The sequence below is a fragment of the Zingiber officinale genome, chromosome 5B (genome assembly GCF_018446385.1).
Source record: "Zingiber officinale cultivar Zhangliang chromosome 5B, Zo_v1.1, whole genome shotgun sequence".
Taxonomy (NCBI): Eukaryota; Viridiplantae; Streptophyta; class Magnoliopsida; order Zingiberales; family Zingiberaceae; genus Zingiber; species Zingiber officinale.
The window spans coordinates 23,446,017-23,461,760 of record NC_055995.1 but is presented as its reverse complement, the minus strand read 5'-3'; the positions used below and the strand labels follow the sequence as shown (position 1 = coordinate 23,461,760).

Genomic DNA, 15,744 nt, shown 5'->3' with positions numbered 1-15,744 from the left:
CCACCACCAGCGAAGCCCTATCTCCCTTTCTCCCTTCTCCTCCACCACCGGCGAAGCTCCAAGCTCCTCCACCACGCTGTAAAGCTCACGTGGCTCGGCTCGACTTCTCCCTTCTCCTCCACTGACGACGGTCAGCTACTCCACGCTGACAGCTCCTCGAAGCTTCTCAAAGCCGAGCATCTCCACGTGGCGAAGCTCCAAGCTTCTCCACGCTGTGAAGCCCTAAATCTCCTCCACGCGGCGAAGCTCCAAGCTCCTCCATGTTGTGAAGCTCCTCCATGTTGTGAAGCTCCAAGCTTCTCCACCCTGTGAAGCCCTTTCCATTCTGGTAACTCACAGTATCTACTCTGGCAGTATCTTGTGTTTAATGATACGCTCAATGAATCATGTATAGGAAGCTCATGAACTTTCTTGTCTATTTTTGATGAACCAACATGGATGGATAGGCATAGCAGAATTTATTACCTTTAAGATTTCTTCCTATGCAAAGAGTTTCCAATGTATAGGAAGTGGATTCACTCATTGTATCTTCTCCTGTATTTTAGTTAAATTTCATGATTCATTATCCTACTTAAAGGGTACCTTGATTGATGCTTTGTTGTTTCTTCACAAATCTGACATCAATAATGCGTGTTGTTTATTCCTTGCTATTTTGTAAGTTATGTGTATTCATAACAACAAAAGAAACCTATTGAATTATTTATTTATGTATGTTCCTTGTTATGTTCTCATTTCAATTTTTTTTTCCTAATGATGTTCTTAAACATTTCTTTGTGCTATTATTTATTTATGTTTGCCAATAACTATTTAGTTTGAATTTAGGTTGTAAAATTGTTATGGAGCAAGAACTATTAATTGAGGGTGATGTGCAAGTGTTGGGTGATTCGTCAAGCTCAAATACACTTGATACTCCACAAGTTGGGATGTATTTTTCATCTGAAGAAGAAGTCCGGGCTTTTTACAAATCATATGCCCAAGGTCTTGGTTTTGGTATTTCAAAGTTGGGTTCCAAAAAAGGAGATGATGGCCAGATAAAGTATTTTTCATTCGGATGCTCTAAAAATGGTAAGACCGTTCCTAAAGTGAAAAATTCATTTTATCCTAGAGCTTGTAGCAAAACGGATTGCAAAGCAAAGATTAATATTACAGTTCATAATGATGAATTATGTGTCATTACTAGTATTCAACTAGAACATAATTATGCATTAAGTCCAAGGAAGTCAAGACATTTCAGATGCAATAAAGTATTAGATTCTCAAACTAAGAGGAAATTAGAGTTGAATGATCAAGCAGGAATAACTTTGAGTAAAAGTTTTCAATCATTTGTTGTTGAAGCTGGTGGTTATGAAAATTTGTCGTTTGATGAGAGAAAGTGTATAAATTATGTGGCTGAAGCACGGAGATTAAGGCTTGGGAATGGTGATGCAGAAGCCTTGAATAATTACTTTTGTCGTATGCAAAGTAGAAATTCAAATTTCTTTTATGTAATTGATGTAGATGAAGATTCTCGCATCAGAAATATATTTTGGGCTGATGCAAGATGTAGGGCTGCATGTGATTCTTTTTCTGATGTCGTTACATTTGATACCACATATCTTACCAATAGTTATGATATGCCATTTGCTCCCTTTGTTGGAGTAAATCATCATGGTGAATCCATATTCCTTGGTTGTGGTTTGATATCTAAAGAAGATTCAGAAACTTTCATTTGGTTATTTAAATCATGGTTGGCATGCATGAGAGGAAGAGCTCCACGAGCTATTATTACGGATCAATGCAAAGCCATGGAAATTGCAATTCTTGAGGTATTTCCAGACTCTCATCATCGTTTATGTCTTTGGCATATTATGAAAAAACTTCCAGCTAAGTTTAGTAGTCATGCCAACTATAAGTTGATAAAGAGAAACTTGAAGAATATTGTTTATAATTCTTTGACATCTACAGAATGTGATAGCAACTGGAAAAAGTTTATCAAAGAATTTAACTTGGAGAAAAATGATTGGTTGAATTCTTTATATGAAATTCATCATAAGTGGATGTCTGTGTATGTGAAAGATAAATTTTGGGCAGGAATGTCGACAAGTCAAAGAAGTGAAAGTATGAATACTTTTTTTGATGATTATGTTCATTCAAAAACAACTCTGAAGCAGTTTGTTGAACAATATGACAATGCTTTGAAAAGCAAGATTGAAAAGGAAGATAATTCTGATTTTGCTTCTTTTAATTCAATAATTCCGGTCATCAGTGGCAATCCAATTGAAAAGCAGTTCCAAAGTGTTTACACTAACAAGATATTTAAGTTGTTTCAAAATGAACTACGAGGCTTGATGTTTTGTAATACTTCATTTGTGAAGGAAGAAGGATCAACATTGTTTTTTGAGGTGATGGAAACTGTATATGGAAAAGATGGAACAACTCCAAAAGAGATTTCCTTTTGGGTACAATATAGTGAGTTACAATGTCAGATGAAGTGTTTGTGTCGTCTCTTTGAGTTTCGTGGAATTGTTTGTAGACATTTGATGTCTGTTCTGGTAAAAAGAAAAGTCACTACAGTTCCAGAACATTATATTTTAGAACGATGGCGTAAAGACATTAAACGTGGATATCAAGGAATCACTAATATTTATGATGATTCTTGTCAGCATGCAGAGGAAAGACGAAGATATAATAACCTTCAACCATTGTTACAGGAAGTGGGACAACTTGGGTCAAAAAATGATGAGAGGTGCTTTGTTTTAATAGGGATATTAAAAGAAGCAAAAAAAAGATTTATGGATACCAACATTGGTGATTCATTGGATGGTGATCATGATAGCAACATAATACATGAGGAATCAAGAAATGAGAGCAAAAAGTTTCACAGTCCACTGAAAGTAAGGTCTCGTGGGCATCCACCGATGAAAAGAAAACAATCAAAACTTGAGCAAATTGAGAAAAGGGCAAAGCCAAAGTCTCGAAAAAAGGTTTGGTTTGTATATTTGGGTGTAATTTGTTACTTTGGTGTTATGTTATGTTGCTAATTTGTATAAGTACATTTGTCTACAGGGTTCTACAATTGATAGAAAGCAAGATGAGTTATCAAACATTGAACAAATTGATAAATTTTCAGGTTTGCTTGTAGATTCTTCATTTATTGTATTTCCAACTTTTTTGTTAAATCTAAGTGGTGATTTTGTTCTTATAGAGAGTCAGAGATTGTTTAGATTGGATAAAGAACTGCTGGTTCCTAATGATATTATTCAGGTATCAGTATTGCTTCTTTCACTTTAATGTTTGACATATTACCATCGTAGCCCTTCTATTACCAGTAACTATCATGTAACTTCATTCTTTGTATCAAAATTTGTATTTTCTATGTAACATTTGGTTTGGAAAGAAAATGGTCTAAGTGTGTGGACATATGTGCAGACAATGGAGAGAACAAGGTCTTTTGAGAAGCCTATTGATTTGTTACAAATGCATGCTGATTTGTTCAAGGTATCTTCTCTTATCCAGGAAGACACAAATTTTGGAAAAGATTTTTTTCACAATCCTTGGCTTGATGGTAGATGCTCATAATTCTCTGTTTGTTCCAGGAAGGCGAGAGTGCAAAGATGAATTTTGAGATTAATGATTATCCAGGATATGGAGATGAAGTATTTCATAAGGGCAAGAGTTAAAATGCTGCTACTAGAATGTAATAGAAGATTGTAATGCAATTGAACTTCTAAATTTTGTGTATTACTTGAATTGTTGTCTTATTACTGAACTTCAAACACTTTGATTTCCTTATGGGGATTTTGTCTTAGTTATTTTGTATCTTCAGAGTTGGAGAGTTGGACTGCTGTTGGTCACCCTCCTTTGAAGTAATTGTAGAAGTTATATTGTGTTATTGCTCTGCCACATGTAATTCTCATATATTGCTTGGTAATTGTAGAAGTTATTGTTAGGACCTTCGGATGGTAAAAGAAAAACTAATACAAGGAAACCAGACAGTGTTGTGGATCGGTCAGCAGACCGATCCATAGTCCTCTGGACCGATCAGGACATACCCTGATCGGTCTGGGAGGCTTCTGATCGGTCTGTGGACCGATCAGCCTATAGGTGGATCAGTCCACAGACCGATCCCCTATTGTCCTCTGAATCCCATCTCTTCCTGATCGGTCTACAGACCGATCAGATAACTTACAGTGAACTACTGTTTGGTTACTAATCGGTCACCAGACCGATCAGATAACCCACAGAAAGCTACTGTTTGGTTACTGATCGATCACCAGACCGATCAGATAACCACATTATCACTGGATCGGTCTGTTGACCGATCAGATATCTATAGTATCACTTAATCGGTCAACAGACCGATCCAATGCCTATGTAAGGTAGGTTTGGCGCTTCCCAGCCCTAAACCCTAAAGCCTTTTTAGTCTAGAGAACGAGCTACCCTAAAGATTTGTTTTGATGACAATTTTTTTGAAAAAATGAGGATGACTGATTCTGTAAGCTTTCCTTGTTCAACACCATGTGCATAATTAGTGCAACCATGCAAGGCAGAGCTCAAAGGAAAAAAAAAAAAAGAAAATAGAAGAGAGACTGCAATGCAGAGTAAGTGTTCGCTGGAGTTACTTCTCACATGACAGTATTCATGAAATTTAATAACAGCATCAGAAAGTCTACACATCATATTGAACCTCCAACAGTTGATAAGTCTACTCACAGCAAAGCATCCCATGCGCACTCATGGTTATTTAGCTTCTAAATAAAAGGCAGGGAGATGATGCAAGCAACTAATTCGATGAAAGCAAAATAGAAACTACAACTATGGAACCTAAATGAGTTCTGTGAAATTTGTAGCACAATCGATAGTTCAAATTTGGTTGCTTCTTTGTGATATATTTAGTCACTGGTCACTTCTGTTACTAGTCACTTTTGTTAAAGAATCCAAAGGCTCGGTTAGATTTTGGATGCTTTGTGTTAATTGCTTGCACTCAAGTAGTTGTCCGTCCGCAACAAAGGTCATGGAACATTACAGATAATGTTATATAGCAACATGAGGAAGTATCTTTTGTAAATACAAAATTTGTCTAAAGTCACTTCCATAAGTTTCAAGAGTTAGAGAGTTAATATGACATTCAATGAATATCATGCAAAAAGCACATTAAAAACTTGATTTTAGTCATAATATTTTGAATCAACTATCCGTCTATTGAGAAATCAAATTGATAGACCTAAATATGTTACAAAAATTTGTAAATGATAATCAAAAAAGCTCAGAAGGAAGAAAATGTTCATCTTAAAATTCATGCCAAAATCCTTACAGAATCAGTCATCCTCATTTTTTCAAGAAAATTGTCATCAAAACAAATCTTTAAATGAACATGAATAGCAACAACAAATCTTTAAATGAACATGAATAGTAACAACAAATCTTTAAATGAACATGAATAGCAACAAGAGGCTAAAGGATTACTCCAAATTAACAATAAGAGGAAAGACCAAGAACAACTCCAGATTAACTGAGAAGGTACATTAAATCATAAAACACTGATAAGGTACATTAAAAACCTAGAAACATCTTTCATTACATCTAAAGTTATTTGCTTATAGTAAATTACATCAACCACCTTAAAATCATCACAATCCAAGTAAATACAACTACAACGATAGCAACTCTAAACTTCCTATTTAGTGAACATAATTCATCACTCAACTTTATAGTAACGTTGTTCACATCCTCCAGGAGATCATTGCAATCAATTGTACCCTTGTAACTATTATATTTCTTCAATTCACTAATCTTCATCTGTAATTTTTTGTTATCCATCTTCAAATGATTAACAATTGCCTTAGTTCTCTCTGACAATTCTGGGTCATGCCATAAGAAGAAGCCGCATCCCCTATCCTGAATATTGAATAAACTTAATGAAAGCCCAATAGTTAAATAACATATAAGAGATCTCAACATATAAATAAATTTGATTTTGAAATAATTTTATATAAATAAAACTTACTCTAAATTTTGGACATGAAAAAAAACGTCTTCCTGGATTAGTTTCCGTCCATGATGTCCAGAGGGTAGCGCTTAATCCACAATAACATAATATATTGGGAATTTCACCTTGTTCATCATTCATGCTTCTTCGAGTCAAAGACGTTGCTGATGAAGAGCTGGCTTCCATGGATATTTGTTCCTTTCTCCTGCAATTTTTTTCATATCAATAGTTGTCCTTAGTTAACTAGATACTTACTCTAATCATTTATCACAAATAATTCGCATTCATCTATGAGTTTCTAAACCAGACTTCAATCATTTGTGTTAACACTGATTGATCCCAATTAAAATAGGTATTGGTTGGGTTATCTTTCTACAAGTGCCTAGCATAAAAGAAAGAAATAATCATATAGAAGAACAACTCATCAATCATGACCAAAACATGTAATAGGAAAAAATACAGCAATATGAGAAGAAATGTCAGCAATAGGAAAAAATCATCACATGTAATGGAAGCATATTTGCTTACGCAACCTACAATCCTTCTAAAATCTTAAGTCAATCACTCAAACGAACAAAGAATCTCAAATTCCCCAAACAACTCCTAAATCCAACAGATACAGTAACATCGACGATCAAAGAGTGATATTTCCGTGCCGAAATGAGCACTAGAAACATATTCCTCCAATTAATCAGCCAATAATAATCCTCCAAAGGAAATACAAGGAAGAAAATAACTCTTACCTTCCCTCCGAACAAGATCCTTTCCACATCGACCAATTTAGTGTGGCGTTAGGGCGTGGAGGAGCTTCGACAGAATTACCGTGGAGGAGTTTTAGGTCCGGGGAAGTATGGCTTTAGGGCTTCGAGAAGCTTCGAGGAGTAGAGGACGAGCTTCACTGGTGGAGGAGCTTTAAGGCTTCGCTGGTGGAGGATGGCTTTAGGGCTTTGCTGGGGTGGCTGTGTGAAGTTCGTGGAGGAGCGAGGAGTAAAGGAGGATTGACGGTGGAAGTCGAGCCAGGCTTTGAATTCTTTCTGTGATAGGATTGAAGCATTCCCACGAGCTTACTTGATGTGAGGCACTGACAGGAAGAGGTGATGTGTGGTAGTGAGAGGTGAGATTTGTGTGGTGGAGAAGAGAAGTCAACAGCAGAATTCATATTCGAGCATACGCAATAAGACCAGAGCAGTAAAAGTTATTCCGCTAACACTCGACCGGACATTTCTGTTTTATTTCTTTTTTTCACTGCATGGGTAATTCCTGAGTCAGCTGACTGAGCTTTACTGCATCATATAATCAAATGGGTGTTGGCAAAAGACGGAGACTCCTGTTTTCTTTTTGCTCCCTCTCGATCAAAAACCTGGTGAGTATTCTTCCAATCAATGTGGTGGTTGACTCTCCCAAATAATGTTTTTCTTCTTCCTCTTATCCTAAAAAAGCCTTCATCCAATGGAAGACCATCACTTTAGTATCTTGAACAAGCTTTTCCCTAACAGAAGATCCTTTCTTTCCAAGCTCAAGCCCTTCTCTTAGGAAAGGCAAATCCTATTTTTGGCATTGTGCTAACTTAAGCATTGAAGAGGTAAAGTCGGCATCGCTGGCCTCTGTTGATGTGAGTTAGTATCTCATATTGGAGGTTTGAGTAGCTGCAGTAGACTGCTGATGAAGGTCAGTTTTGGTGTAGAACAGAAGAGGCTCTACTGGTGCAAACCCGATTTTGACAACCACCACTTCAATGCTCCTTGATGGAGAGCCCTCTAAGCTCTTTTAGCCCCAACACTTGTTCCTAGCCTATAAGTCATTGAGCACAAACCAACTCATTTGGTCGAGTCACCAAGTTTTATGTTTCATTAGCAGTATTTTAAATCTTTGCACACTTGATGCACATATCAATAGCACATGATAAACATAAATTAAACTTTTTTTAAACATATCAATACCCCATCTTACCACCGGATCATATTGGATCAAATTACTATTTCTGTTGTTGGATCTCATGGATCATGAAAGGCTTCTCAAACACTAGGAGGTTTCCTCGTCTTGATTAATTAATAAAAGGCAATTCTAGAATTGTTATTTATCTATTTATTTTAATAAATAAATTAATTAAATTTTATTGATGATGAAACACTCGTCTCATCTTGGCGTCAGCAAGGCACTGAAGGAGAATTGGGATCCAGTTCCTTCTGTCCCGATCTAACAAAAGGATTTGACAACGAACGCTCTTTCAAATCATCTAGTTAAATGTTAACGTTGCACTAATAAAGCACCGACCAAGAATTAATTAAGAAATCAATACAGCCAAAACATGAAACCAAGATGAGTGCAGTGCCTTGGCACTTTCTCCATCGACGCAATGTTGTTGGGTTGGTAATTTAGGACATGTAAATTCCATAGAAACGGACCAATTACCCAAGCTAGCTGAGTTTATTTATTTATTGTTTTGATTGGCAATTTTGAATTTATTAAGAGTGTTGCACTGATGGAAGGCTGGTACCCTAGAATAATAACAACAAATGTTATACTGATTAAATCAACTCATCGTTTTCTTCGGCCATTCTTGGTGCATTTGTCTGCCTCATTAAAAGAAATTATTATTACAATTTTAATATTTTTAAAAGGGTCAAAATTATAAGGACTTCTTTTTTTATATATGGGAATAGTCAAAAATAAAAAAATAAAAACACTGTTTTTTATTCAAAGAGCACCTCATCCGTATCCGTATGTACAATTTATTTTTTCAATTTTTTTTATTTTTGATGCTATTATAACCACTATAATTTTATAATTACTATAACTGGTACGCTTCAACTTTGATTGACATGAAAAAATATCCTAAGCAATAGTATAATACTATAATGATAGGACGCATTCTTAGTTTACTAAATATTTAAGAATTAGTTTTAATTTTCATAAATTGATGGATGAATTTTTCTTAATAGATTGTTGATCTAAGAATATTATATTAATAGATTATCAGCTACGAGCATTTCCCTATTTACCTTGGTATTGATGGAAACCTCTCTGAGGCCAATGTCACATATAGGATTAGTTGGCGTAAAATAATGATGTGCCTATTTGATATAGGATTTTGATATGATTTGATGTATTTTTGACTTATTTTACATGCATAAACTCACGATATTATATCTTTATGTTTCATTTTGACATTTTCCTATTTTAGAATACTTCTCTTGTATATTTTTTTATAATAGGACACGGAAATGAGTGAAAACGGAAGCTGAAGATCAAGTTTGAGGCTCCTTACCCCGACACGGGTGCCCATGTCTAGCGGCACAGGTCGTGTTTCGTTCAGATACCCTATCATTGGTGGCCGTGCCTAGCGGCACGGGCCATACCCAAGCAACCGAACCGGCCATGGGCGCCCTGGCCGACAGTCATAGCCCGTGGTCACCCTCACTCTGAAGTCGTCATGCCCGTGTCGCCTGGCATGGCCTGTGTCGGGCAATAGCCCATTTTCCTATTTAAGCTGATTCAAATTTCCGAGTGAGGGATCTCAACCAGGTGCCATCCAAGAGCCCCAAAAAAACTCCAAGAGGTGATCTAGAGCTGATTCGAATCCTTCTATGCAAGTTGGGAAGATCGATAGCCGCATAGAGGAAGATTGATCATGTAAAATACCGAAAATAGGCGAATATTAATAGGCGAATTTTCTGAAATTTTTGGAAATTTTTCGGGAATTTATCGGAGCTCGTATGGACGAGTTAACGGAGATAAGAACGGGGCCCGGGAAAGCCTGTTTAGGCTACCCCGTTTAAACGAGGAAATATTTATATTTACATTTCCTTATTCTTTTATATTTCTTAATTTTCTTTTCTCTACCCCGCCGAAACCTCTCGAGCGGCGATTCCTTCCCACGCGCACACGAGCCCGCCGGTTTGCCCTAACCGCCGGCCCCGGCGGTTTCTTCCTCGCCGGCGCTTGATCAAGAGCCAAACCCCTCTTCTCTCTGCGCCTTCTCCACCCGACAGCACCGCCGGGTGCTCTTCCTCCTCGCTGAGCCACGCGCCGCCGCCACCCCTGCCGACGCCGTGCCCTAGCCGAGCACTGCCGACGTCGTGTCCTAGCCGACCGCTTCATTGCCGGCGATCTTCCCTGAGCCGAGCATCACGCCGGCAGCCGACCTATTGCCTTTGCCCTAGCTTGGATCGCGAGCTTCTCCGCCGCTGAGATCAGGAACGCGCCGGCGACGCTTGAGCGACCACCGACGAGTCTCCTTTCTTCCTCCTTGCGCTCATGAGGTGCCGCCGGTCACTGGAAAACCAGCGCCGTCGCCGTGCCCTAGCAGTGGTCGTTGAGGTAGCTGTTCGACCCTAATATTTGCTTTGGATATCTGGTTTGTTTGTGGTGTTGACCTTTTGATTTCATTTCGATCCGATGATGGCAGTAGATAGCGCTGTTTAGGTGGATCTGGGAATTTGGGTGTGTGGGCTGCTCTTTGGTCCAGCATCCACTCCTTTTGGCAGTAGATCAGTGTTCACGACTGTGAATTGAGGTAAGTGTAGGGATTTGATACGTGTTGTAGATAATGGATTAATTTAGGTGTGATTTGATTACATGATCATAAGTAGTAATTTTGCTACGTGATGTGATGAATTAGGTTTATGTATAGAATTGGATTGGTATTGAATTTAATCCATTGCTTGTTTTGTTACATGGGATCAATTCCATTTCTAAGGAAGGATAAGGTTATTAAATAGGTTTGGAGATTTTTATTTAGTTATATAGCTAAATACACTATTTGTTTGATAACACAGGACTTTGACGCGAGACGGTATCTCGACGTTGGATTGGACATTTCTTATTTGGAGGCGGGTACTTTTGACTTTATGTCTTTGATATACATAGTAGTGAATTTAACAAGTTGCATTAATTATGTTCTCTTATTTGTTTCGGTTAATCACTACCCGATACCTGATACATGATTGATTGATTGCCTGTTTTGCATCGCATGTATTTCTTACCTGTTGATACATGCTTATAGGGGTAGTGATATACCATGCTTCACCATGTTCAGGACTTAGGTTTTATACCTTCAGTGTACCTTTGATTATACCATGCTTCACCATGTTCAAGACCTAGGTTGTATACCTTATCTGATCTGTGTACCGTTGTTTTGATTCATTGACTTGTGGTGCACTTTCTATATATAACATGGTTTAGCTCAGGATATATTGTGGTTAGTGTCATGCACCATTTGTATGATTGCATGCTGTGCGATAGTCCGCTCCATTATTGTTGAGCACATCGCCAGTTACATGGATCTGCACACACCACCACTCATGGGTTAGTGGTCGATTCAGGCAGAGTGTGTTGCAGCAGGACTCTGTTAGGCACCGTTGGTCCGCTCATGGGTAGTGAGACGCAGCGTGGTAGCCGGCAGTTATACCTCCCCGTCATTATGTACTGGGAGATGAGAGCATTGCGCTCCCCCATTTATGATTTGGGGTAGGAGGATAGGTGTACTCCGACAGCATCCCGTCCACTCGGTCACTCATCAGGAGTAGTGTGCACGGTTGTCACAGCCCTACCCACTCGGCCTCACTTTTGTGTGAGATGGTTGACCGGCGTCGGGTGACCAGGGCGCATCATTGGCATCATATGCATGATGCATTTATTGCTTGTGCTTGTGTTTTGCTGCATTTATATCTGCATATTGTTTGGATACCTATGTTTGACATGCATGAGTTTCCTTATCCCTCTGCTTGACCTTATACTGGGACTGGTTAGTACTGTATTCTCCTGTTTACTTGAGGCATTTTATCTTTCTTATCGTGACAATCGCATGATTAGTGCTAGGTGTTGTTTCCTACTTTGTATATCAATTGTACTTGGTGTTGGACTCACCCCGCCTCCATTGTTGTTATTTTCGTGTTGATCGTCGGAGGGAGTTCGATGCTAGTCCCACACGCGTGTGCTAGATCCCTGACCTCGGATTTATTTACCATTTGGTTCGGTTTTATTTGCTTATGTGTGTACTTGGTTATTTGGATACTTGGACATCGATGTTTTCTTTTGATATTGATGGATGTTCTATTCGATATGTTTTACTACATGCCTGGCCGGACGGGTGAGTTGAGTCGTGATTTGAGTTTTACGAGTGTAGTGGAGTAGGGTGGATTTGGTCGAGTACTATTGTTTTGTTTATTTTATTAACTGCGTGGTTGAATAGTTTCTAATATAATATGATTGATTTTATTTTCGTTATTATTCCAGCTTGTGGTTGAGTATTTAGTGCTTGTAGAAATTTTTGATTGTCCGACGTACAGGGAGGTGCTGCCGAAATTTCTTGACAGAGGCTCCTCCGGGCGTGACAATTTAGTGGTATCGGAGCAGGTTTACGATCTTGTTGTATTTAGGATGTTTGGGATAACCCGATACCAATTTATTTACTTAGTATCGAGCGCAAGTTTGGCGATATCTGGATTTTGTATTATGGATTTTCGGGATTTATCTGATACCAATTTATTTGGTATCAGAGCGGGTTATGATACCTGCTTTTGGTGTTCTGGAGATTTATCGGATACCTGTTGTGGGTATTCTGGATATTTGGGTTAGCCAGGTTTGCGAGTCAAACTGGGCATTATCGGATTTTTTTCGATATGGTTATGTTTCGGATTTCCGTTTCGGATTTATTTGGATTTCCGGCGATTTTCTCGTTCGGAATTTTGAGGTCAAAAGTTGGGGACAGGACAGCGACAGAACATCTCCAGACGGCATATAGGTATGATGTTTAATTTTATAGTTTATGACATGTATTAGCACTTTATCTTTAGTACCTGTCTGATTGTTGTAACCCATATTACATGTGATGGGTTAGCCATTGAGCAGGGTTTACCCTAATAGAGATCAAGGATTATAGTCTCTGGTAATTTTTCATGTCATACCATTAGTAGTTTTAGCTTCTGTTACTACTATTAGGATATGGAGGTACATATCAGGCTCTGCTATTGTTAGCTGGGTAATGGATGATACCTATATATTCCTGTGGACTTATGCAGTAGAGTTTTTATACTCATATCTTTTGGATATTAGGATATCCGTTACGATGAAAATTGGTCATTTGGGAAGTTATCATGTTTGATCATTGTTGAGAATGATTTGAGGTTGAGGAACATTGTGAGATCAGATATTGTGATATGTTGATTTCTAATGATTTATGAGAGTAAATGTTATGTGGTTGTTTGATGATCCATTATTAGATATTTGTTTTGATGATCCATTAGTGGATAACTATTTTGATGATTTATATTTGGGTTGTCATTGATGGTGACATAGTGAGTGTCATTTATAATACTCACAGGTTTGATGATTATGGTTGGTGATTAGATTATAAATTGGGTGCTAGAGAGTTTATGGTTGAGTGTGCCTATGAGATTTTAATAATCTGGTTAGTTGTGGTTAGTTAAAAGGATGATAAAATGGATAATTGCTTCCTCTGATATTGGACTGCGTGGATAAATAATGATTTGATGTTTTGAATGCTAACTTGCCCTCATGGGGAGTAGAGACTGATTCATCTGATATTATGTGGGCTGATATTTTTGAGGATGAAAATGAGAGTGTCTTGATGTTCCTAAATATTGACTTTTTCTTTTAGGTTGTACACATTTATACATATGATATTATGTGGTTGGATATATCTTAGTTGCTTGTGGAAGATTAAGGTATTCTTGATTAGTTAGTAGATGAATGATTTAGTTTTGTTGGGTGATCAGTAGAGGATTGCCATGATCTATTTTTAGAGGTTCGAACCTTTAGGTTATTTGTGCTTAGTTATGTATCTAGAGCACATTTGAGTACATGTTTTGTACTGACGTGAAAATGACTGATTTAGCCATATATTATTATCGGCTTGGATAGGTTATAAAGGATCGATGTATCCTATTCCATGAAGATTTTGACCGTGGATTGTATATACCTGGTGGGATAACTTAGAGGGTACTTTGGGATATGTGACCCCGCTGATGTAAGGAAGTGTAGAGCTAATTGCTTAACACTTATGGGATACAATAGTTACTAGTGTATACTGGGAGAGTACATTTGGATTTATAATGATAAATTTTCCCTATTAGATATAGTCTTGGTAGTGTATGACATTGACTGACAATGTTATACCACGGTGTGTATATTTTTCTTGTCCGATACCAGTTCCTTTGAACCTAGAGCAGGGTTGTTACTGGATGATTAGGCTGCTTTATTTTGGGTTGCCTTTAATTGAGGTATTCATGCTTGATACATATGCATGAATTTTGTTTAGATATACCGGTAACCCATGAGTGTTGGTAGCATAAGGTTGGTCTCTTTGATTGAGCTGGTATGCTGATTTTGCATGTATATCATGATTGTTTTGGGTCGTAGGAGTCCTGTGGTAGACTGTCCATTTGCAAGTAGTATATGTATCCATGTTCTGATATGGTTTGAAGGTTCATTGTGGATCATAGATATGTAGTTGGGTGTATGTATCTGGAGGTATTATTGAAGATATCTTGTTGATTAAATCCGAGATGTAGTATAAGTACATCGGTGGTGTTTTGATGGAGGCATTTTGTCGATTTAATCTGAGTTGTAATATGTACATATGTGTTTGGTGTGGTATCTGAGGTATCTTTTTGATTATGTTTGATATGTGAGTGCACCTGAGTTTAGTATGCTTTATTGAAAGTATATGTTGGTTATACTCTTGGCATAGGTGTATATATGCCATGTGAGGTTGTTTGAGGTGTATTGTCGATTATACCTATATTGATTTTGCACACGTGTTCGGTATGTATTGTTAGAGGTATCATACTGAATAAACCTGAGTTGTATGTTTGGTGTATAATAATTGGAGGATTTTGTTGATCATACATATGTTGTGTGAGCATATGTGCTAGGTGTATATATTGGTAGCAGTATGATGATTTTACTTATACTGAATGCAGAACGTGGAGTGACTGCATTATGTCGTTTGTTGGAGTAACCCATCAACTAATTTTCCTATCAGTGGATGACCCACTAGGATGCTGATAGAGTTGATGATGGATTTGATTAGTTACTAGGTTGTTATATCCTAGGCTAACCACAGCGAATTGTGGTAGAGAGATCTTGTACAGTCTCTAGTTGGATAGTTGAGTGCCTTTGACACTTATGGATCGTTTGTGGTGGAGCGGTGTTCTCACATATACATATTTCGGATTGCTTGTAGTGGAGCATTGCTCCCATATCTATTGCAGATACATGTTATAGATTATTTGTAGTGGAGTGTTATTCCTACATATTGAGGATTCCTTGTGGTAGAGCGTTGCTCCCACATATGTGGTATTTTCCTGTGATGGAGCGTTGCTCTCACTCTGGAGGATTTATTCTTTGGTGATTTATGTTATTGATGATCATATTTTTTTGATTTATTATTGGAGATCTTATGGATAGGAATGTCTGTGATACGGACATTATGTGTCTTGGTTTTTGTCATATAGGTTTACAGTGCCTTAGATGTTTTCAGGGACTTGATGATCCTGGTATGTAGAGATGTTTGGATAGGTGTCAATTATCTTTGTGGACGATGTTGTGATCTATTACGGATCCGAGGTGAGTCACGTACACTACCTTTGCATAGATCTAGAGATGATTCGACGAGAGCATCTATATGTGATTATCAGTAGTGCTGGTTTGGATTGTCTTTTGTTATGATGTTTGGGATACACGGTCACCAGTAGGAGTGTACCGTGGTTCCACAGGAGATAGAGGTTGTTACCGTTGGGAGCAGCCGAAAT

General features: G+C 37.9%; 1 protein-coding gene across 1 annotated transcript; it reads left to right on the top strand.

Moving 5' to 3' along the window:
- The first annotated feature begins 836 nt into the window (after positions 1-836).
- LOC121986569 (protein FAR-RED IMPAIRED RESPONSE 1-like) lies at positions 837-3,659 on the top strand. Its single transcript, XM_042540531.1, has 5 exons — positions 837-2,963; positions 3,046-3,109; positions 3,185-3,243; positions 3,409-3,477; positions 3,576-3,659. The coding sequence occupies exons 1-5, from the start codon at positions 837-839 to the stop codon at positions 3,657-3,659; spliced, it is 2,403 nt and encodes an 800-aa protein (XP_042396465.1).
- The last annotated feature ends 12,085 nt before the right edge of the window (positions 3,660-15,744 follow it).